At 36.5% G+C, this 23,685-nt stretch overlaps 1 protein-coding gene across 7 annotated transcripts in view; it reads right to left on the reverse strand.

The window, feature by feature from the left end:
* The window catches only part of SDCCAG8 (SHH signaling and ciliogenesis regulator SDCCAG8), a 261,979-nt gene that overhangs the window by 80,629 nt on the left and 157,665 nt on the right, over nt 1-23,685 (reverse strand). For 4 of the 7 annotated variants that reach the window (XM_027122442.1, XM_027122449.1, XM_027122445.1 and 1 more), the window contains 3 exons: nt 15,466-15,593; nt 13,239-13,347; nt 3,950-4,081 (listed from right to left, as the gene is read on the reverse strand). In XM_027122442.1, the coding sequence (XP_026978243.1) occupies nt 3,950-4,081; nt 13,239-13,347; nt 15,466-15,593 (369 nt within the window). Of the gene's footprint in view, nt 1-186; nt 3,341-3,949; nt 4,082-13,238; nt 13,348-15,465; nt 15,594-23,685 lie in introns of those variants that run through there. The other 3 variants (XM_027122444.1, XM_027122446.1, XR_003436163.1) reach the window with 3 other exon arrangements.

A 23,685-nucleotide genomic window follows, 5' to 3' on the forward strand; every position in this document is an offset into this window, starting at 1 on the left:
TTCTAGGCACACGGGCTTCAGTAGTTGTGGTACACGGGCTCAGTGCTCATGGGCTCTAGAGTGCAGGCTCAGTAGTTGTGGCACACGGGCTTAGTTGCTCCACAGCATGTGGGATCTTCCCGGACCAGGGATCGAACCCGTGTCTCCTGCATTGACAGGCGGATTCTTAACCACTGTCACTAGGGAAGTCCCCATTCAATGGTTTTTATGTATATAATTTAAACAATACACTACCATAAGAAATTTTTAAAAAATGTGAAAGTGTATAACCAAAAAAACAACCAGGATTTCTGGGGGTTGGTGACATAATACTAAATCACATGAGAACACATGAGTGCGTTCAGCCCATTTCCACTAGCTCGAGGGCTTGCTCCCTCTGTATACACTGTGGAGTTCTCACGCGGTTCTACTTTCTACGGAGAAATATATGAATCAATACTTATTTTAAAATATAACTAGAAAGAAATACCATTGCTATCTTTAGCCTGAATTCCCTGGTCTGCCTTTGTGGACACCAGGGGTTCCAAACTACCAGCTGGAAAATGTAACTTTCCTGACTTTATAACTTTAATAATCTTGACAATCAGAATTTAATAAGTTCACATCTACTACAACTCAAAAAATTCTCTTTTCCAAAATGCCCCTCCCAATACGTCTACCCACCACCAGTTGGTTGGTCTGTCTCTTGCTTTCTCTTGCTTCCCTCTTTTCTGTGCACCCAAATCTTATGAAAAAGTGGTTTAAATTTGCTATTTCAATTTTTCAACTCACACTGTTTTCAATCCATATTATATGATTTCTGTACCCACTCTTCCAGTACAAATATTTTTGTTAACATAACCAGTGCTGTCCATGTCACTAAGTCCAATGGATACTTTTCAGTCTTATTTAATCACTCAGCAGCATCTGGTAGATCACCTCCTCTTTCCTGAAGTATTTCCATCTGTCGGCATGCATGATAACAAGCCTTTTCAGTTTCTACTTATTTCTCAGGTTACCTTACCTTTAAAACTTTTGATGTTCTTTAGGATTCAGTAAGCCCATCTTCCTTCTCACTTTATTTCTCTAGGTGACCTCATTTACTCCCAAGGTTTCTAATATTCTCTGTAAGCCAGTGGGGATTTCTATCTCCAGCCCAGTCCTCACTCCTGAGCTTAGTCCCTTGTGTCTCCATGCTTATTCAACATACCCATTTGTACAATGCTCTTGAACATTAAATTCAACAGGGTCGAAACCTAACACTTGATCTTATCCCAAACCCAGGCCATCTCAACCACAAACCTTCTTATTTTGTGTACTTTCTATTCTCACTAAGTACTACCACTATGTACGTATTGCTCATGTCAGAAATATGGATATGCACTATTCTCTACCCAACATAGCCAATCAGTCATTAAGTCCTGTTGATTTCACCTCCTATATATTTCACCAATCTGTTTACTTCTAGCATCATTATTATCAGTTCAATCTAAGCCATCATCATCACTTGACTAACTGCTCTACTAGCTCCCTAACTGGTCTTGTGTAAACACCATGGCTCTGCTCCAATCCATTATCTACTCTGGAGCTGGAATGCTATTTTTAAAATGCAAATTTGATCACATAATTCTCCTTTGTTTTTTTAAAAATCTTTTAATATCTTCCTTTTAGTAAAAGGATAAAGTGAAAGGTCTACAATAAAAACTTAAAGCCCTTGTCTTTATCCGGCCCTCACCTGCCTCTCCAACCTCACCACATGCTATTTTTTCCATTATTCTTTATGTTAAACACAGTTTCTTTCCTTCTTTAAAAGTCCTATCTCAGGACCTTCAATTTACAGTTTTCTTTTCTCTAGAAGAGGAGCTGGCAAACTTTTTTAGGAGAGGGCGAGATAGTAAATATTTTAGGCTTTGTGAGCCAATAGGCCAGTCTTTGACTCACCTACTCATTGTAGGGTGAAAGGAGCCACAGATAACATGTAAACAAATGAGCATGACTATGTTCTTGAGCCATACAAAGTGGGCTTGGGCTGGGGTACAATTTGCCAGCTCCTGCCCTAGGACTAATAATCCCTATATTGCCACTCACAGATTCATTTCAAGTGTCATTTTTTTCATTGAAACTTCTTCTGATCAGGGTAAGTCACCTTATTAAATGTGCTTATATCACAAAGTATATTTCGTTTTCATATAACTAATCATTACTGCAATTAATTAGATATCTGTGAAATTTTCTTGTCAATATCTATCTTCCCTATAAGGCTGTAAACTCCATTAGACTAGGAATTATATTTACTTTGCTATTTTATTCCCAGCATGTGGCGGAGAACATGACACATGGTAGCAATCAATAAATATTTGTTGAATGAATGAATTTACTATCATTCATATCAATGAATGAATGATTAATTTACTATCTGACCTTCAGTTGGCAACTTTATCTTTCTGAGCCTTAGTTTTCCACCTGGAAAGGAAGATGATAATAACAACTACTTCCCAGGTTTGTTTCAGGTAAGGAAACATGTGTGAGGTGAATTTTGTGAACTCTAAAACAATATACAGATCTAAGAAAAGAAATATTAGAAAGATGAGTTGGTTGCATAGTACAGGAGCAAATTATAGCCCAAGGTCCAAATCTTTTCACTCATTTTGTTGGGCTTCTAGCTAAGAATGGTTTTTGTCTTTTTAAAGGGCTGTAAAGAAAAACAAAACAAAGACTACGTGACAGAGACTACTCATGGCCCAGGAAGCCTAAAATATTTTACTCTCTGGTCCTTTACAGAAATAGTTTGCTGATCTCTGGCTTAGAAAATAAATGACTGATTAATTCTTTATAAATATACTCATATTTTAATATTTTGGTGTCATTTTCTGACTACCTTTCTTCTCTTCAATAGAGAAAGTGATCAAATTTATAAACATTCCTCCTGCCCCTGCCGAGGGACTCTATGTTTACTTTAAATTAAAAAATAATGATAAAGGGAGTATTTAAATATTTTCTTTTCCCCTCAGTTATATGAACAATTGATTTTGAAACAGAGTAGGCCTGGGGTGTCTGGGGATGGGATAGAAACGGGGAGATGGATGCCAAGAAAACTACCTCCACTGGAAGGTTAACTGCTGTTATGTATGTGATTGCTGAGATTTTTTTTCCTCGGTAATTCATCACTATATAGAAATTAGGAGTGACACATTTATAGTAAATATAAGGGACTGTGTTTTTCACACACAAAAAAATACTGCACAAAAAAGGAAAGGAATTTGGAATCAAAAGATCATGATTCAAGTTTGAACTCTACCAACTTACTCAATATGGCACTTTGAGCAAATACATTAGTATCTCTCAGCTTGAGCTTCTCCATCTAGAAAAAGAGAGTAAATATTGATTCCATTTAGTAGGTGGCTATTATGAGCCAGGTGCTTTACATATATTATATTTGATCTTTATACCAAAGTGCAAAGTGGCTATTGTTAGCTCCAATATATAGATGAAGAAACTGATGCTCAGAGAGGTTAAGTAACTTGCTCAAAGTACACCACTAGAAAGAACCAAAGGGTCTGGAGTCAAATTCTGACTCTAGCAATATATTTAACCTTCTTAGGCCTTACATGTTGTATCTTACAAAAATACATACAAAACCTAATTTCTAGAAGAGAAGTTTTGAAATTCCTGCATGTTACATTACCAGCTTGCACCTTAAAGGTAGATGGTTTTCCTACAGTGTTCTATATTAAATCTACTTCTGTGTCTTTAGAGAACAGTAAAGAGGGAATGTGCTCTCCTCTCTGTGCATTATAAGAACAACCTAAATTGAGAAAGCATAAATATATAGAAATATTAGATTTTAAGCATGTTCCTTGAGTACCATAGTAACCATGAATTCTATTTATTCCACAGCAATTCCCATTCTGTTTTTGAACCAAACACATTCAATATGTGGCACATCAGTTGATTATTAAGTCTTTATTACCTTTGCTTCATTATCTCATGTAGTCTCCCATGCTGGACACACTGTTCCTCCAATTCATCATTTCTTCTCTGTAACTTTTCCAGTTTGTCACATGTATACCTTTTTTCTTGACTGAGCTGAGCTATTTCAGATCTAGAGAGGTGTAAACACAGAAGTGACTGATGTTAAAGGTTCTTATTACCAGAGCATGTTTTTATTGTATAATCTTATCACTTTCTTGAACTCTGTACTTAAACATAACAGTGTCAATAAAAATTATTTTATGTAAAATAAAATATTTCAGAAATTACAGAATGTCTAGTAGAAGGATATACACACTGCAGGAACTCAACTGGTAGACAGAAAAAGGAATAACAACTTCAACAGAGAGAGTTTTTTCAAGGAACAAGACAAAAATGATAATAATCAAATCCCGTTTTTAAAAAGACAGCTATTAATTTACCAAATATTTAGTAAGTATCTATTACAGGCCAGCTACCATGCTGTTACAGGAACAACCCCAGGCCTAATTTCTGACAGAGAGTTGTTTCTTTTAATTAACATAGCTAATTTAATGGTACATGATTAAAATCATATAGTTTTAAAAAATGGTGAGGCTTCCCTGGTGGCGCAGTGGTTGAGAGTCTGCCTGCTGATGCAGGGGACACAGGTTCGTGCCCCGGTCCGGGAAGATCCCACATGCCATGGAGCGGCTAGGCCTGTGAGCGGAATGGCCTGCGCGTCCAGGGCCTGTGCTCCGCAATGGGAGAGGCTACAACAGTGAGAGGCCCGCGCACTGCAAAAAAAAAAATGGTTCTCTGCCCCCTGACTCCACCTCCAGCTTGTCAATGTAATTACTAATATTTCAGTTTGTAGTTAAATCAGTATCAGTTTTATGTCATAACAACTACATAAATATTGGTCCTTGTTGTTTAAGGAGTATATTATGGTTACACATGCATTTGTGTACATTTATTTTCCCTAAACAAGTGGGCTTTAGTGTAGAATGATTGAGTGGCAAGCCATCTTTTCTGATGGGACATTCCCAATATTATCAGCATCCGTAATTCTTTCCCCCGTGGCCATTCTGTTTCTCAAAAGAAGGATTCTCCATTTTCCTGCTTGTTGTGTACAACCCTAACCATCAGTGGTCTAGGAGCTGGTTGGAAATAGAGGGGTGGTGTACTCACTTTTCAGAATGTAGACTTTTAATTAATTCCTCTATTCTAATTTCAGTGCAGCTATTTTCACCAGTGCCTGCTGGTTTAATCTCTTCAGAGGGGAAGCTCCTAGTTTTATGGGTGGAGGAGGGATAGTCACCTGGCTGCATGGGGTGGGGGTAGAACTGTCAACTTTGGCTTCAGTCCTATATTCCACTCCTGCCTTCTAAGTCTTTCTGGGATCCTGAGAGCAGATCAGCTTGCTTCACATACAAGTATCCCTGTCTGCAGACATTTAAGACTCACCTTCCTCCATTTGCTAAGTGAGGTACCATTCCCCCAATTTTCTTTCTGTTTTCACATTATTTCATTTGGGATTACAGATATCTATCTACTTTGGTGATGATTGGTGTTTGTCAGGAAATAACATTACTTCTTCAGTGTCTTGGATGGCCATTTCAAGGCTTAAAATTTGAAGCTAAGAGAGACATCTGTCCAAGAAAAATTGTACTTTGTCCTTGATTTAATTAAACATTACTCCTTACTCCACCATCTCCTCATACTCCACTGCCTCATAGGTTAGAACTGAAAGCTTAGAAGTCGTGCACATTAAAATACAAGTAGTTAACAACTGGTTCGTTTCTTGAGGTTTATGTGAGATGCTTGATGTAAAATTATTTCCCTCCAAAGAAAGGATTCCTCCATTAGGTGACATAGACTTTTTTTTTTTTTTTTTTCCTGGGAAAGATTTGGATTTGCTAAGGGAATTTATCCCAAGGACCAAGCTGCTTCACATGGCATGAAGCGATCGCTCGCTTTTAGTTCACCTCATTCCTCATTTTGTTTTCACCTTGGTTCAAGTTTCACCTCGAAGAAAGCTTGCTCTGATTAATACCTGCAGTTCTCAGTATGCCAGCACATTTTTTGAAACTACCTTTAGCTTTTATGCATACATTAGCTTATAATTTATTCCTGTGAATTGTGCTCTGTGCCTCATCCTTCTTGCTAGATTACAGATTACACACAAGGGCATGGATTATCTCATTTTCAAGCTCAGATTAAGCACTCAATCTATATTTACTTCTTCTAATAAGAATTTACTTATATTTGAAATAGTCTAAATAAGTAAATAATGACTATGTCTATCCTTTCAAAATCACATACAATATAAAAGAATTTAGGAGCAGTTATATGAAATTTTTAATTTAGTATTCTTCCACGATTAGTATTTCCTATCACAATATGCACTATGCACTAAAATTCCAAAAGGCCCAAAAATATCCTTAAACTGCATTAGAAAAAAATGCATAAGAATATTTATCTGTTCTCAGGTACTTTCCCAGAAAAACAAGTCACTTTTGAAAAGTCACGAAGGAAACATAGATTTTACAATATAAGAATATAAAGCTTTTACATACAACAAAATCATGTTTTTATGAGCATGTTCCTTGTAGAAACAATCTTGCTCTGCAACCCAACATATGAAAACTTAACCCAGAAATGTATCAACAGATGATTAGTTACATTACTTTAAAAAAGAAATATCAAGATGCTATTCTGATAATATGGCTATTTATTGGTGTTATATATTGACCTAAAAATATGACATATTGGTAAAAAAGGAAAATATTAAAAATCAGCATAAGGTAATTTTATTTTATAAAATAAAAAATATTTTGACATGTATTCCACATATTAATATTGATTATCTCTTGGTGTCCAGATTAGAAATATAAAATATTTTTTTTTCCTTTTCTGTATTTTCTGAATTTTTACAATGGACATGTATTGTAATATTTAAAACAAAAAATAAAGTCACCTTGATTTTGAAAAAATTCTTAAGAAATAAAAAGAACTGGGAACAAATTTTTCGAAATTAAAAAAAGGGAACGTAAAAAATGAGACAAATGAATATTAGAAGCATTATATAATAAACTGCTATCCCCACTCTTCATCAAAATTCCAATTAAAAAAGTACAAGGGATATGAAAAATACAGAGGAAGAAACATAAATGATCAATAAACATTTATAAAACATTCAATTTCCCTATTATTCAAAGAAATGCCTAATAAAACATTTACTGTACGCCTACACTACACTAGGTAGTGGAATTCATCCTTTACATTATAATCTCAATTAATTCTACAAGGTAAGTGTTTATTCCCTTTTCTCTGGGAGGTAAATATGAGGTTTAATAATTCGCCTAAGGTCACCTAAATGGTGATTACCCAAGCCCAGACACAAACATTGGTCTGTCCAACTCTAAAGGGGTTGTCCCACCCACTGTGCAACATGGCCCCTCAACTCCTTTTTTGAAAAACCTCTCACTTCTTTTGTCACAAACTGCTATGTGCACATATATACTGAGCAGAATTTAGTGCAGTACTTGAGCAAAGTCATACACATTAACAGCCTTAACAGGGTTCACAGTCTTTGGACCAGCAATCCCCTTTTAGACATCTCAACTAAGAAAATCATGAAAAAATTCAGATTTATGTATAAAATTATTATTATATTATTCATTACATTTTAAAAGAGTTTAAAATTCTGATGAATTATTATTCATACAAATGATTCAACTAAAATTATGTTTCCTGAGTAGTTACTGATGTAGAAAAGTGTTCATCAGATAATATTAAGTAAAAAAAGTAGGATGTAAAACTATATATATATATATATATATATATATATATATATATATATATATATACACACACACACACATATGTATATCACTCACAATATAAATGTATGGTAACATACACATTTACCTACACATGGAAAATGACTGAAAGTAAACATGTCAAAAGTTAAACATAGTTAGCTGGATGGTAATGTTACAGGAAATTTTTTTCTTTAATTCTTCTTTGCATTTATAACCAAATGCCCTATATTGAGGATATCTTATATACAGAATTTCAAAAATATAAATGTTAATTGTAAAGTACATATTATTATCAAGTACTTTATTGCTACAGTACTTTTCTGCTTTGCATATTTTATGTGTACGCTTTTCTTTGTTTACAATAGTAATTTGCCTACCAACTTCCAATGTTCAATAAAAATTTGGTATATGTACATGGACATCATCTTTTATCTGTCTAGAGTCCATGATATATTGAAAGAACTAGCAGTTTACAAAGTTCAAAGAGTAAACTTACGAGCTTCTATGTTAGCTTGAGATTACATTTGTGGCATGATTATCCTAGTGTCATATAAAAAGAAAATTGATTCTAATCCATTTTCATAGAAAATTTAGGTAATTTCTGCCTTTACAGAAGCATGAACTTCTCACTGCATTTTTATATACCAGTTATACTGTGTAATTACATTTTCATGAAGTATAATATTTTACTACAATAATTAGGATTACAGTGATAATTGCTTTTTAAGGAAAAACATGACCCCTTAATTTTTTACTCTTTTAGAGTCTCATTCAACTTTCGGTAATAATTAGCAGAGGACAATATCAGTTTCTTCTTGTAGAATATAATTTTTGTAGCATCCCAAACTAACATCATCTGAACATGCCAGGGAAAAAAAAATAGTTCAACCGGGTATGTGTTCTTTACTTCAATTAAACTCACACAGTTGGATACCTACTGTTGCCAAAACAGTAATATAATTTATACATTATAGTCCACACAGTAAAACTACACTAAAAGTCATTTAACAATATTTATAACACCATAAAATACAGTGTTAAAATATATGAACTGCAATATGTACCAAAATTATAAAATTTGTTTCTCATCATCAGTGATTAAAGCCAGGATCATTGCTCTAGCCTCAATACCCACAACCCTGGTGACAGATTAGAATTCAAATCTTAATGATCAATTTACAATTAACAAGATAGAAGCGAAACAAATTAAACCAACCATTATATATAACGAGACCCAATGGACTCCCATTGTTCCTCTTAATTACAAAACGCAAATCACAAATATACAATGGGTAGTGTTAGACATCAATCCACGAACCTAGCAACCCAGAAAGTGACAATGATAGAAAAGAAAGAGAAGCAAAACCATGCAGACCCCCAGTTCTATGCTCTATATCCTTTTCTTTTCACTGGGGCAGAAGTGTTGAGAGGTGAAAACCTAGCACATGCTGGATCTCCATTCTGCAGCTGGCAGAGGCTCCCTTCCTAGCCGGTGCCCAACCTCTCTGAGCTCTTCCCAGGCCACGTTTTAGATTGCACTGCAAACTGCACTGCAAACATTTTACTGCTGATTCATCTAAGTGCCTGGGGACAGGGAACACCTCCTTCACTTTGATAAAAAAAAATTCACAGTTGCACCAAAGATATTTAAATATCTCCATTTACCAACTTCAGAAACAACCCTACCACTGTAATAAGCTCTCAGAGTCCTGGGGAATAAAGACAAAAGGGAGCTGAAGTTTATGTGAGTTTCATCTAAAATCAGCCAGAATGTCTGCCTAGTGCCAATTAAAAGCAAAATGGAATTACTTGTCTGATGCTCAAAAACAAGCTACATAAAATGCATGGAATTGGCAGTTCACTTTTAGTTTTAAAATGGGATGTGCCATTCACAAACCCTGGGGTTACAGACACCACCCGAGCAGTGTGGAAGGCATACTGTGCGGAAGTACCGGCTCTTCACTGTGGAGGGCTTGCAGACAGCAGAAGCAATAGGCACAGCCATAATGCGACTTATATCTACTTGGGGAGAAACACATATAACAGGACACACACACACGGAGGAGCCATTTCTAAACACTTTCATAAAGCAGCCTAGCATGAGGATGGGATAGAGAGTAAGAGTGTCTGGGAATGGTGCTCCCAGATTGTCAGCTTTCCCAGTGATTCTTCAGGGGCTCTAGTCAGAGGACTAGATCTGTGAGTTAAAAAAAAGAAAAAAAAAAAAAAATCGTATTTTAAATGGTATGAATCCATTTATTTAGTATGGGATTTTGAATAACATGATACTCTTAGACAAAAAAAAATGTTTAAGTTGTTAGTCAACATGAAATAAATACACTTACTTTCAGGAAAAATTTTACTGCAGTACTCTGAGGAAAACCTGGATTAAAATTACCATATGGCCTAAATAATTATTTTGGAGACTGTGCTTTCATAATAACAACAGTATAGAAAGCTTAGAAAACTTCAGGATTTCCTCACTTCAAAGCACAGGGGGAATTATTTATCCTAAAAGTTTAGTAGAGGGTATGTAGAGGCTCACTCCTGGAGGGCTTCTACAAGGCTTAATAAATGCATAGCTTTACTTTAAAAGAAACACTCTGAGCCCTTCAAGTTTTATAGGTGTTTTCAAAGCAAAGGTAATATCAAAATGGAGTGTCTTTCATGTAGGAAGCCAGAGTGAAATGAGAAATTAAGAGTAAACAAACGAACAACCCCCCCCACACACCAAATCACAATTTATCCTATTTATAATGCTAATTTCTTGTGAGACACACAAAATGTACATTTTGTAAATTTCAGGGGCACTTAAAAGTTTTAACAGTAATAAGTTACAACTTACCTAGTCTTTATTATTTGCTAGGTTTTAGTTTCAGATCCACTTATAAAGTTACAGTAGATGCCTATTTTAACTCTTCAGACTTACAAGGTACCAGAGCAGGAGCTGAAACACAACCACATCCACATTTTCCTGATCCTGCATTGCCTTCAGAAAGGTTTTCCACTGTGGTATAGACTTTATGTCTGTCAGAGAATTATGGCACTCAGACTCTGGCCAAGACATTAGTAGCTAGGTGAAGTGATATCCTAATTGCCAGTCAAGACCCTTAAAATGATACCATCAATGACAGCAATAGCACCTACTGTATACTTCTATGGGTCAAGCATGGTGTTAGGTGCTATGTATATGTGTGTACCTATATACATCTCTCTAAATTTCTAATTCCCACCATAATCCTGCAACATAGTTTTTAAAAGGTTTTTACAGATGGAGAAGCTGAGGTTTGGAGAAATTAAGCGATGTATGCAAGGTTATGAAGCTAAGTGGCAGAGCAAGATTCAAACCTTGTTCCTTCTGAATTCCAAAGTGTTTTTTACTGCACACTGCCTATCATCAACAAAGGAATAGTCTGGAATCAGAGTCAGATCAGGATACAAGGGGTAGTAGCACCATGCTCGTTTGTTTCATTCATTCATTCAGTAAATATGTATCAGGTGCCAGCTGTGTATCAGACATAAAGGAACACAATTTACAAAGTAGCAGTCAGGAGCTAGAATCAGAAGTGAGAGGAGTTGAAGAGAAGAGAGGCTGAGGTTCAAGTTCACTAGACTAGTACAGGGTAAATTGACAGACCTAGAGCAGGGGAAAGAAGGCCTCAGGGCACATGGCACAGGTTAACCCAGGCTCACAGGTTAACCCTCACATGCCAAGTATGCTTACTGCTCCATGGAAATATAAAGATTAATTTTTCTTTCCTAAACTTTCCCGTTGTAACTACTTTGGCCTGGATTTTCTTTAGTAGTAGATATAAAATAATTATACTTATTGTAAGGAAGATCATAGGCTTTGGAACCAGAAATGTCTAAGTTAGAATTCTAGTGCTCCTACTTACTAGCTATTTAAACACTCTGAGTATTGGTTTCCTCCTCTGTAAAAGAAGATAACAATTCATGTCTCAAGCTGTTGTGAGAATTAAATAATATATAACAAGCATATAGCTTCTCTTTCTCTTTTATACACTTCCATTTCCTCAATTATGTCTCCTTAGACAGCAAGATAATTAATCAATAATCAACCCCAAAGCAATCTTAAGATAACACAATCTTTTAAGACCCAATTCAAAATAATTTTTGCTTAAGTTATTAATCTAGTTTGTTTATATCTATGTGAGGTAAATCAAATATTTCTAGTTAGGAATACCTCCTGTTGATATATTATGAGGGTCTCTTCCACGGCAAAATTATTTGGGTTTCCTTGTCAAATTTCCTGAAAATACTGGTTATTTTGGTACCCTAAGCCTTTTCCCATCCCAAACAAGATACTTAATTAGTATTCGCTAAGAAGGTACATGTTCAGAGCACATTCTGGGTGGTTATAGGAGCTTCTGCCTTCCTGTGAGCAGAAAGAATTGGATACATAAGCCCCCTGATTTTCAAAAAAATTCAGGGATGGGGATTCCATAAGGTAAGCCAGCTTATTGATGCAGGAACTCAAGATAGGGCTCAGAGTGATCAGACATGCTCTGACCCTCCTAGAAATTCTTTCTGAATAATAAACCTAAGTCAATAGTTGGTTTGCTGAGCCCTATTGCTTGTTCTTTGATGATCTAAGTGAGTTTCAGAAAAGTATGCAAGAGAAGATACACAGATTATTTTCCCATTAGGTTATACTGTAATGCGACATTTCATACCTAGCTAGTTAAATGAATGATTTCTTTTGAGTTCAAGTCAAAGTGATTCTGTTCAACATCATTCATTTACAAGAGGAAACCACAGTTCAAGCAGGTCAAATAAATTTGTCCAAGATTACACAGCTACTGCCAGAGCTAAGACGAGAACTCAGGCTTCTTAGAATTTAGAATATAAGTAATTCATTTATTGAGATAATATGATTAGAAAATGTACAGAAAAAAATTCATTAATAACCCAATCAGTGGATTTATAAAAGAGCATGTACCTACAAAATCAATGATGGCTATTTTATTAAAATAAAACAATTTTAGGAGAAAGAAAAGATGGTTTTGGTTTATTTCAAAGTATCATCTACTTTTATACATTCATATTTTATCCATTATCATTTGCCTTAAAGACAGCTTTTATGTGTTCATGGAGAACTATGATAATAGACTAAAATATGTTAGCTGTGTTAAAATATGACTTTAGAACTGCTTGATTTATCTGCATCCTTTATTAAAAGGATGCCATCTTGACCTTTGTGCTCTGAAATTTCATAGTTTTCAATTCTGAACATTAAAAAAGTCAAATTATAGTATGGATACCTAATTATGAAAAAACATCAAGGTGTCTGTATGGATAATTAAGAAAATTCTCATAGAGAGAAAATGTTTTTTACAGGAAATATGTCAATACATATCTAATTTTGACATTAGACTATAAAATAGTGGAAATACTGTCCTTTAAGAAAAAAATTACAGTATTCATATAAACAGTGCTCTGAAAGTATTGTATTATATTACCCACCTGCTTTTCTGAGAGATTTGTTCCAGTTTCTTGGCTAATGTGCAGCACTCTTCCTTTAACTTTGTCAGAAATGAATTCTGGGAGGTCAGCAATGAATACTGTTCATTTTCTAGAAATAACAATAACCCCCCCCCCAGCAACATAAGATGTTTATGGTTGTAGCTCTGCAGTGCTTCCACATGTATAGTGGTAAAAGTGCTAAGACAACCACACTTTTCCTATAAGACGCTAGATCACTTTTATGGTCCTAGGTCAAAGGAATGCTCATCTGGCAAGACACTAAATCTTGTGAGATATTTATTTCCCTAATAATTACACAACAGAAACATTTCTGATCATATCAGCTTTGTGTAATTTTTAACATGTTAATAAATTGTCAAATACCTCAAGTGGAGTCATAGATGCTTATATCTTTGTAATATGCAATATATTTTTATTTTGATAATTCTACTATAAACAGTGTCAAATTTATCACAACCAGATAATTCAAAACTAAAATAATTGAGGAACTCTTTCTACACTGTAATTCATGCTTTATGTTTCATATCTGCTCACATATTTCACTACTCCCATCTTGCATATACTTCTCTAATCATAAAAGAAAAATACATAACTTTCCTTATTTTATTGGAAATAAATAATTTTCCCCATCTATTTAGTGTGAGCTTCAACGAAGATCTGATCAAAGAAACTGAAGAGAGTATGTATTTTTGTGCAAAACAAAAGGAAGTATTCTCATGGTGGTTCAGTTAATACTCTTATCTAGCACTCAGAGATACTGCCCAAGACTCCTTGATCACTGGCATCCTATTGGTAGTGGAGGCAAACAATAATTCATCCTGTAATCTTCTCCTTTTGTTTTTAGTGGAAAAACAACTACCAAGCCCGGAGAATTTTCATTTCTTCTGGCCAAACACTGTGAGAAGAAAATCTCTACTGAAAGTGATGGAGTGAATTATGTGGATCAATATGACATTTGCCTCTTTATTAGCAAACAGATTATTTAATGAATTTTACATTAGCAATTTTTCACTTACAGGATAAGCAACCATTTATTACCATGTCATCAAATATAGTATACATCAAATCACATGAAAATTATCTTTAGGTGAAAAGTTTAACAGGCCCTTTCTTTTCAGTTTTAGACAATGACTGACAAAAAAGCATATAGCATACAAAGCAAAATAAATCAAGGCACTAAAAATTAATCAACATTTTTCTGGAAGAAACAGGATCAATTAAACTTTTGTTTTAATAGTACAATCAGCTTGGTGTATGTGGTGTGGAATTATAATGACTGACACTGTCTTGTTTTGACTAACACTGTCTGTGAACACACAACTCAAAAGTGAAAGGAACTACATAATGCTCCGACTGAACAAATCAAACTGCCTATTTTCAAAGTGCATTTTACTTTCAAATTAAAGGTAAAGAGTTACTGGCCAACTCAGTCTGCAGAATAGTGCCAATGTGATGAAAGATGGCAATTTTTAGCCAAGCTGCCAGCTGTGGTCAATGCCTTGTATTAGTGAATTTTAACAGCAGTTGTGAGAACTTGAAGAATGCAAAGGATTAAACATCACTCTAGACTGGGTTGGGGGAGGTGGGGAAATCATACAAATGCTAAAAATGTTCGAAGCTGCAAAGATTAAATAAAGGAACATATCAATTTGGAGCCACTGAATTACATCCAGCTGCGACAGTGAATTAAGAACCGATTAATGGCTAAAGCTTTTCTCCAGTTTGGATGCTGAAGCAAACTCATTAGGCTTTTAGAGTAGCTATAATGTGTGTACTGTGGGAACTGTTCAATGCTATTCAGGAGGCTCTAACTGTAAGCTCAGAGCATTTCCCGCAGAGCTTCTGATGCTATTTTCTTTATATAACATGTGTGCCTGAAAACCCAGCCAAAAACAAGCCCTTTGTTTTTCTACTTTGTTGTGGTCTCTCTCAGCTTTACGTTTCTTGAACACAGGTAAATAAACTCATAATCCAGATGGTGCAACAGATGTGAGAGCAGCACTCTGAAATCAACAGACAGTGGGCAATACTTTCCATTTTCTCTTTTAAACGCTAACTAATATGTAATTCGGAATCTCCGGTGTAGTTAGCATCTGCTCCCTTCGGCCAGCCAAAGGTTACAGGTGTTCCTGATGTCATTTCACAGTAAGGCGTGGGCCTGGCTTGTGAGCAAGTGCCCAGGCTCTAATCTTTCCCTACCACCTACCAGTTTTGTCATGCTGGGCCTCCATTTGCTGTATCTTCTGTGTCAGCTCCTGCTCTCTTTGCTGGGCCTGAAGGGCTTGGGCCTTTGCATCGTTGCTAAAGCTCTGCTGAATGCTATCTTTTTCCAGCCTACAAGGCAGAGAGGAGACAGACAGAAATTTAAACTACAGATGCACTAATCCCCATCATTTCCCCTACAGACCACAGAGAGCTGATACGTAGTAAATTGTTAAGCATAAGTAGACAACAGTCTTTCTACAGACTCCCCCTTACTTTAGGCAGAAACTCCAAAGGACCTTTCATACAATGTTAAATACTTGCCATAAATCTAAATTGACTAAAGTAAGCAACTTTAAAAATCAAAAAATCATGACAGCTGAATAATGCTATTTTGTAACTTTAAAACACAAACACCGTTCTCTATAATATTCTCAATGTTACGTACCGCCAATTAATCTTTTTTTTTTTTTTTTTTTTTGCGGTACACGGTCCTCTCACTATTGTGGCCTCTCCCGTTGCGGAGCACAGGCTCCGGAGGCGCAGGCTCAGCAGCCATGGCTCGCGAGCCCAGCCGCTCCGCGGCATGTGGGATCTTCCCGGACCGGGGCACAAACCCGTGTCCCCTGCATCGGCAGGCGGACTCTCAACCACTGCGCCACCAGGGAAGCCCATCTTTTTTCTTTTGAATGGTCAATATTTCCTAAAGATCCTGAAGTTACAGGAAGAGCATGACTCAATACACCCAAAACTTAAATTCTTGAAACTAAGTTTTGTAGATCACCTCTGCTTTTCCTCCCAAGCTTAAAACGGAACCTCAAATATAATGTAGGAGATTCTATCTGGAGGCAAGTAAATGATTCTGCAGTACCACATGCATGTTTTCATTAAATATTTTCACACATTAGGCCATGTAATGTGGATATAAATATGAAAATAAAAAACTTCTCCCAGCACTTCATAATAAGATCCCTTTTGGGTCACACTGAAGGAAACTGCAGGATGAGGAGCTTCTGTAGTCAAAGACGATGTATCTCACCCCACTGTGACTGGATATTGACCAGTGGGTGGGTCAATATCCAATCACAGTGGCTCCTAAAGAGAGAAACTTCCTAAACAATTAGAACCTGAAGAATGCAAAGGACCTCGTCACTGGCACCACTGTGGATAATGACAATGTGTGTGAGCACACACACATACACACAAACACACACACACTCACACATACACACATTAGGTTGGTTCTTTATTCTCTAAATATGGGTAAGTGATATAAAAGTTTCCTTCAATTAACTGGCTTAGTTATTTCTAACTCCTAATCTTCTTGTGGGCATTTCTCATCCATGCTGCTTTACTTTACTAATTGAGGTATTTACTGTCTTGTCTTGCCAAACTAAAAATAAACAATTCCATAAAGCTATCACTACTAGTCTATGTACTGCTGTGGAACTTCAAATCACTGGCTTCTAATCATAAAGCAACATAAGGAAAGTCTGCATTGTAATAGGTCAATGAATGTGGTAATGTTGTAGTACAAAATTCCAAAATGAAAATACACCCACACCTCAATCAAATGGATCATCAGAGGGCCACGCTAAATGTGAAATAAGGTCCCTTCTGGTACTTCTAGTAACAACACCCCGTGGACTTGCTCCAAGGTCTTGCCTCACACTCAGTTCCAAACTGGTATACAGCAACACATGGATGGTCCGTCGAGGCCACTTTTTGCCTCCCCAGTCATTCCACATATTTTCTGGCCATGGAAAGCTGCACATGTCTCTGCGGGTTTTTTTTTTGTTTATTTGTTTTTTTTTTTTTTTTTGCGGTATGCGGGCCTCTCATTGTTGTGGCCTCTCCCGTTGCGGAGCACAGGCTCCGGACGCGCAGGCTCAGTGGCCATGGCTCACAGGCCCAGCCACTCCACGGCATGTGGGATCTTCCCAGACCGGGGCACGAACCTGTGTCCCCTGCATCGGCAGGCGGACTCTCAACCACTGCGCCACCAGGGAAGCCCGTCTCTGCGTTTTGCTGGGATGTTTTTTCCCCCCGCCCACCTCACCCCTCTCTGCCTCCCACCAACCCGTCACCCCTGCTCAATGTATACTGCTCCTTTAGGACCTGCTCAAAATTCCCCTCCTCTCTTTCCCCTCTCTCCTAAATTAACTGTTCTACAGTGACATCAGTATATGTTGTGTATATATGCATCCTACAAAGATAGCATTTATCACACTTTGGTTATTGGTTTACTTGTCTGTCCCTTTCTGCCATCTTTGTCTCTCTATACCATGAGCCCAGCTCAGTACATGGCACACAGGAAGCGGGCAGTGAATGTTTAATGAACGGATGTTCTTATATACTTGCCATAGGGGAAAGAAGGCTGCAGTCTTTAAGTGAAGCTGCAGAATCTGCTCAAGTCTTATATGAGGAGGCAAAAACTTTCCAGACGTGAAAAAAAAGAGAGAAGAGTGTATGGAAGAGAACGGCTCTAATGGTGTTGCCAGATGGCGATGCTGCCGCTGAAGGGGTTAGCTTGAAGAGAGCACTGCAGATTCTTTCACTGAGTAACCATCCCCGAGACAGAACCCTAGCTAGAGCAGGGGATATAGGTTGGGAGACCTAGGACTCTGAGATCCCCAGTAATCGGGTGACCAAAAAATGCATTGTTCAAAACCAATACCCATTTGAGAGTGAAAACGGGCATTATTAATAATTAATAATAAGTAATTATACCAAGACAAACAGTCATAACTGGGACTACCCTTTGTAAACTGGGGTTTATGGTTCACTTACACAAAGGGGCTGCCAGTCTCACCAGTAATTTTCAGAATGAGGAACCTAATTACTGATCTCCTAACTTTACTAGAGAAAAGGACTACTGTCTTATTGTAGTTCTCCTTATAAAACAATTTAAAAGAATGTTCTACCAACAAATGTTGTTACACATCAACTTTTGTTTCTTGAATCCTTGCCCAACTTTTACTCTGTTAAAGAAACTACACATTTCATTTTCAATTGCATAAAAACGCGACATATTTTTGCTTTCTTACCTTCTTTATATACCCCTTTCCTTCTATGTTGCCCTCTCACCTTGCAGGTTCTTTCTGACTTAGCAGGTTTTTTATAAAACCTTAACATTTTAGAACTGAGAAGGAATCTCAAATTTGTTTAATCAAATCCTCTCACATTATAGTTGGAAAAAGAAAAAAAAGGAGGGTCAAAAAGAATTAGAAATCTGCTCAAAGGTTACTGTAAATGCTGTAAAGGCAGAGGTGGGATTTGCAATATTTTGATTTAGGAAACGTATTTTATAACACCCTACAGGTAATGCAATAATGGGTTGAAAGAATTAATAAAAATCACTTAGTTATCCAAGGAAGTGATCAGAGAAGAATCCAAACCAATTCATTTAATATTTAACATAACTCTGAAAGACACTCTGTTAGGCACAGGTCAAACAAAGATACATAAATATGGCATAGTCATTGTCCCAATAGGGGATTCAAAATGGCCAACACAGAAGGTAAAAGGTGAAATATACCACAAGAAAGGTACTAGGGAATAAAACTACTAAAGCTTAGAAAAATAAGTCAATTCCAGCTGGGTGTGAGAGCCTTGTAAAGGATAGCTGGGCCAGGCTTCCCCAAATGGTTTTCATTCATTTCTTACTCAAAATATTGATGATCTCACTTAACAAAACTTATAGTTACCATATTTTACAAATTGGGATAAAAGCAATGGCAGTAAAGAAGAATCTCTTGGTTGTTATTAAAATAAGGCTGAAAGATGTATTCATAATAGCTAAAACCTGGAAACAACCTAAATATCCATTAACTGCTAAATAGATAAACAAATCATGGTATAGCCTTACAATGGAATACTAGCAATAGTAGTAATAAAATAGTAATAAAAGGCTATTGTTACATATGACACCTAGGTAAATCTCAAAGACAGTATGCTTAAAGAAGCCAGGTACCAAAGACATATTTTATGATTTCATTTACATGAAATTCTAGAAAAGCAAACAATAGAGTGACTGGTCAGTGTTTCTAGGACCTGGAGGTAGGGAATGGGCATGAAGGAACTTTGGGGTTGATAGAAATGTTCTATATCATGGTTATGATGGTTCTGTAACTATGTACATTTGTCAAAACACATTTAATTGCAAACTCAAAATTGGTGATTTTTATTATATTTAAATTTACCTCAGTAGAGCTGACTTTAAAAAGGAGCAAACGTATTAGAATAGGAACATCCACCTTTTTCTCCAAGTTATCCACATCACCTGTGGCAACACATGGGCGTGTGGGCCATGTCGATGTTTACTTGATAACAATTGAGAGTTAAAAGGAGGGAACAAGTACTGGGTAGGCCTCAAACACAGACTAAGCACACACTGAGGTTTAGTCTCTCCTTTTTTCCGATTATAATTCTGGTTGATTATATCTTCTAAAATGTCATTTACCATCCCATTTAAAAAATGGGATTGAAGAATTAACTATACATTTCTAATCCTCAACTTTTCCATATCATTTATTATTTTAAATCTTGCTATTTAGAAAAATACATGTCATAGAGCAAAGATGATTAATTAGATTTTTTTTAAGTACATTTAAAATTTTACTACTACATTAAAGGACTGAAAGTTTCTGATGATCCTAAAATTCACCAGTGAGTGTGGCACGGAAATGATGAAAGCCTCAAGTCTAACCTGAGGACAAGGACGTGGTGTTGCCAGTGACTTGAGGCACCAATCCTGTCCGCTATGTTTCTATTCACCTTTTTACTAGTGACTGAAGTGCTAGTATTAGACATACAACCCTTTTGGTTAAAAGGTGTTTCCTTTTTAAAGTAAAATATAGAGAGCTTTGTGACAGTAGCATATTGGTGTAACAAAATGTATGAGACCATTTATAACACACATACTAGCTGAGAGCCATTCTTGATGGAATTACAGAGAGAAGCAGCAGGGAGGTGCGGGGTGCTATTGTGAGTTAAGAAACATGATGTTGGGCTTCCCTGGTGGTGCAGTGGTCGAGAGTCCGCCTGCCGATGCAGGGGACACAGGTTTGTGCCCCGGTCCGGGGCCCGTGAGCCATGGCCACTGAGCCTGCGCGTCCGGAGCCTGTGCTCCGCAACAGGAGAGGCCACAACAGTGAGAGGCCCGCGTACCGCAAAAAAAAAAAAAAAAAAAAAACCCAACAACATGATGTCCACTTTTCCCAATAATAGTGATATTATCTTTGATCACTTGGTTGATGTTATTGGTGTGCTGGAAAATGTTTAATAATTGATTTGGGGGTATCCCTCATTTGCAGTGTTTACCAATTTTCATTGTAAATACTTCTACCAGGTCCTGTTTTAATAATATGATATTATCTATTATTCTTGTGCACTTCTTGGTTTCCTATTCCTAAGATGTTCCAGTTTCATCTTGTACTGTCCTTTACCAGTGTTGGAATCAGCATTTGCTCAAGGAGCTCTTGTGCCTTTTGGTGGAGAATGGTATTTAGAAATCAAGATCTGTCACTAGGTGGTACTCATTGTTACTGACAAGTCTTGGCTTCTAGGTCACCTTAGTAGACAGAGCCAGTATATGAATATACATATGAATATATAAATATAAATATGAATATTTGTCTATACATCTTTATGTGAATGTATACATACACATTCAAATTGATATCTCTAATGCCAATCCAATAACATCAATAGAACCTAGTCTTCCCTTTTCCCTAAGTGTAACATTATTCCTCAACAGTGAGAAACTTGGAATCCATTCTTTAACATACTCATTTTCTCAAACTTGGTATACACAGAAGTGCTTTCTAAGTTGCTAATCTACTGTGGAAATCAAATCTATGAGTAACTAGAATTAAATATTTCCTTATAGCTTTTAGTTTTGCTTTTTTAAAAATTGAACTATAGTTGATTTACAATATTGTGTTAGTTCAGGTGTACAGTCAAGTGATTCAGATTGTTTTCCATTATAGGTTATTACAAGATATTGAATATACTTCCCTGTGCTATACAGTAAATCCTTGTTTTCATCTATTTTATATGTAGCAGTGTCTGTCTAGTAATGCTTTTTTTAAAGCGTACACACCGTTTTTCACTTGATTCTCTTTGTGTTCTGGGAAAACCACATCTTAAGAGGCAATGGAGGGACTTCCCCGGTGGCACAGTGGTTATGAATCTGCCTGCCAATGCAGGGGACATGGGTTCGATCCTGGGTCTGGGAAGATTCCACATGCCACAGAGCAACTAAGCCTGTGCGCCACAACTACTGAAGCCCGTGCACCACAACTACTGAGCCCACGTGCTGCAACTACTGAAGCCCGCATGCCTAGAGCCTGTGCTCCACAACAAGAGAAGCCATTGCAATGAGAAGCCTGCGCACCTCAACGAAGAGTAGCCCTCGCTTGCCTCAACTAGAGAAAGCCCCCACAAAGCAACGAAGACCCAATGCAGCCAAAATAATAATAATAATAAATTAAAAAATAAAAATAAAAAAAGAGGCAATGGGGTACAGTAGAAAACTCACAGAGATAGAGGATCCAAGTATAGTATCTACCTCCTGATTACCTATGTGATCATGAACAAGTAACTTAATTCTTTTAATCCAGGGGTTCTTCCTGAAAATAGGGCAGGAAAAAAGCCTATTTTAAGGGTTAATAATTTTAGTAATCTATTATTTACTAACGTTTAGCATAAGCTAAGCTCTTTACATGTATTCTTTTATTTAATCTCAAACAACCCTAAGATGTAGGTTCTCTTATTATCCTCACTTTATAAATGAGGAAACTGAGGTCTAGAGAGGGTGTACAATTTGTTCAAAGTCCCCCAGTTATTAAGGGACATAGCCAGGAAATTCAGGCGTACCTGAATCTAAAGTCCATAGTATGAATCTCTATGCTTCAATATCTTACTCTGTCAGGGATGCAGAGAAATGAGATAAAGGATGACAAGAGTCTTATTTCAATTATCCGTGTGTGTGTGTGTGTGTGTGTCATTTACTACCCATATTATCCATCTTGATAGCCAATCCCAAGCTAGTCCTCGTTCTCCTTTCCCATTTGTCCCATATGTTATTGGAACACTTCCTCCTACAATGACACCATCAATTAGTTGTATCCTCCTTAAAGAAATATATTGACTTTTGCAAAAACATTAAAAGGCACATAAATACATCTCCTGCCTCAAGCTTATCACAGACTCCTAGGAAAGATAAGACGTGCACATCTTAATTGGAATGTAAGTGCCTGAAGAATAGAGACCTTTGTTTTGCTCACTAATTTATTTCAAGAGCCTGGAATGGTACGTGGAATACAGTTGTGCAGTCAACAAATATTTGATGAATGAATGAACGAGTGAATGAATGAATGAACAACTGTTAAGGGACAGAAAATACTAAGTATCCTTACAGGTTTAAGGATCCTCCTACCTACTGATTAGAAGAAGAGAATGGGATAAAATAATCTCTATTTTGGCCAATAATTTAATTTAGTTTTATTATTGTTATTGATAATAACAACAAAATAAAAACAAAGTAAAATTAGTAGAGAGAATGATATCTTCCATGTTTGAGAAGAACCAAAATCCTGTACCTGTTTACTATTAACAAGGACTATGTTCTCATATTTGAGCAAATGTAGAAATACAGGGATGAAACAAATAGGGAAAGGAAAATACAAGACGGCTAGGATTCAGTAATCTCTACTTCCTCAAGTGTGCAAAAAACTTCATGGCATTATACATATTTCCTAGAGGAAATTATTTCTATTTTCTTCCCTGCAAAGTATATCAGAATTTTAAGTACAATGTTGGAAGTTGAGTTATCAGATCAGAGTGTGAGTCACTTCTAGGAAAAGGAAGCAGAAACAAAGGAGGTCAACTTCTTTCAAAGGAATAAACATAAAAGAAAGTAAATAATTCACAGAAACTTTCCTAAAAATATTTTTCCCTCCAAAAATGTTCTCTTACAGTATCTCCAAAATAATTTGAAGATTCTAACCTTCAAGGCCAAGGATGTGTGCTAGACTCTATATTGCCAGCTTCTATTACACCTCCTGAATAACTCACATTTACTTAAGACAAAACCCACAGACTTCTACTATCTCATCATCTTCCAGTGCCTGTGCTTTCTATTTTACAAAGCACAGTCAGATGCACTGACCTCTTTCTTCTTCTTTTTTTTTTTTTTTTTTCTCGGTATGCGGGCCTCTCA

Source organism: Aethalodelphis obliquidens, unplaced genomic scaffold, assembly GCF_003676395.1.
Source record: "Aethalodelphis obliquidens isolate GAN/ISIS:26980383/991018 unplaced genomic scaffold, ASM367639v1 scaffold24, whole genome shotgun sequence".
Taxonomy (NCBI): Eukaryota; Metazoa; Chordata; class Mammalia; order Artiodactyla; family Delphinidae; genus Aethalodelphis; species Aethalodelphis obliquidens.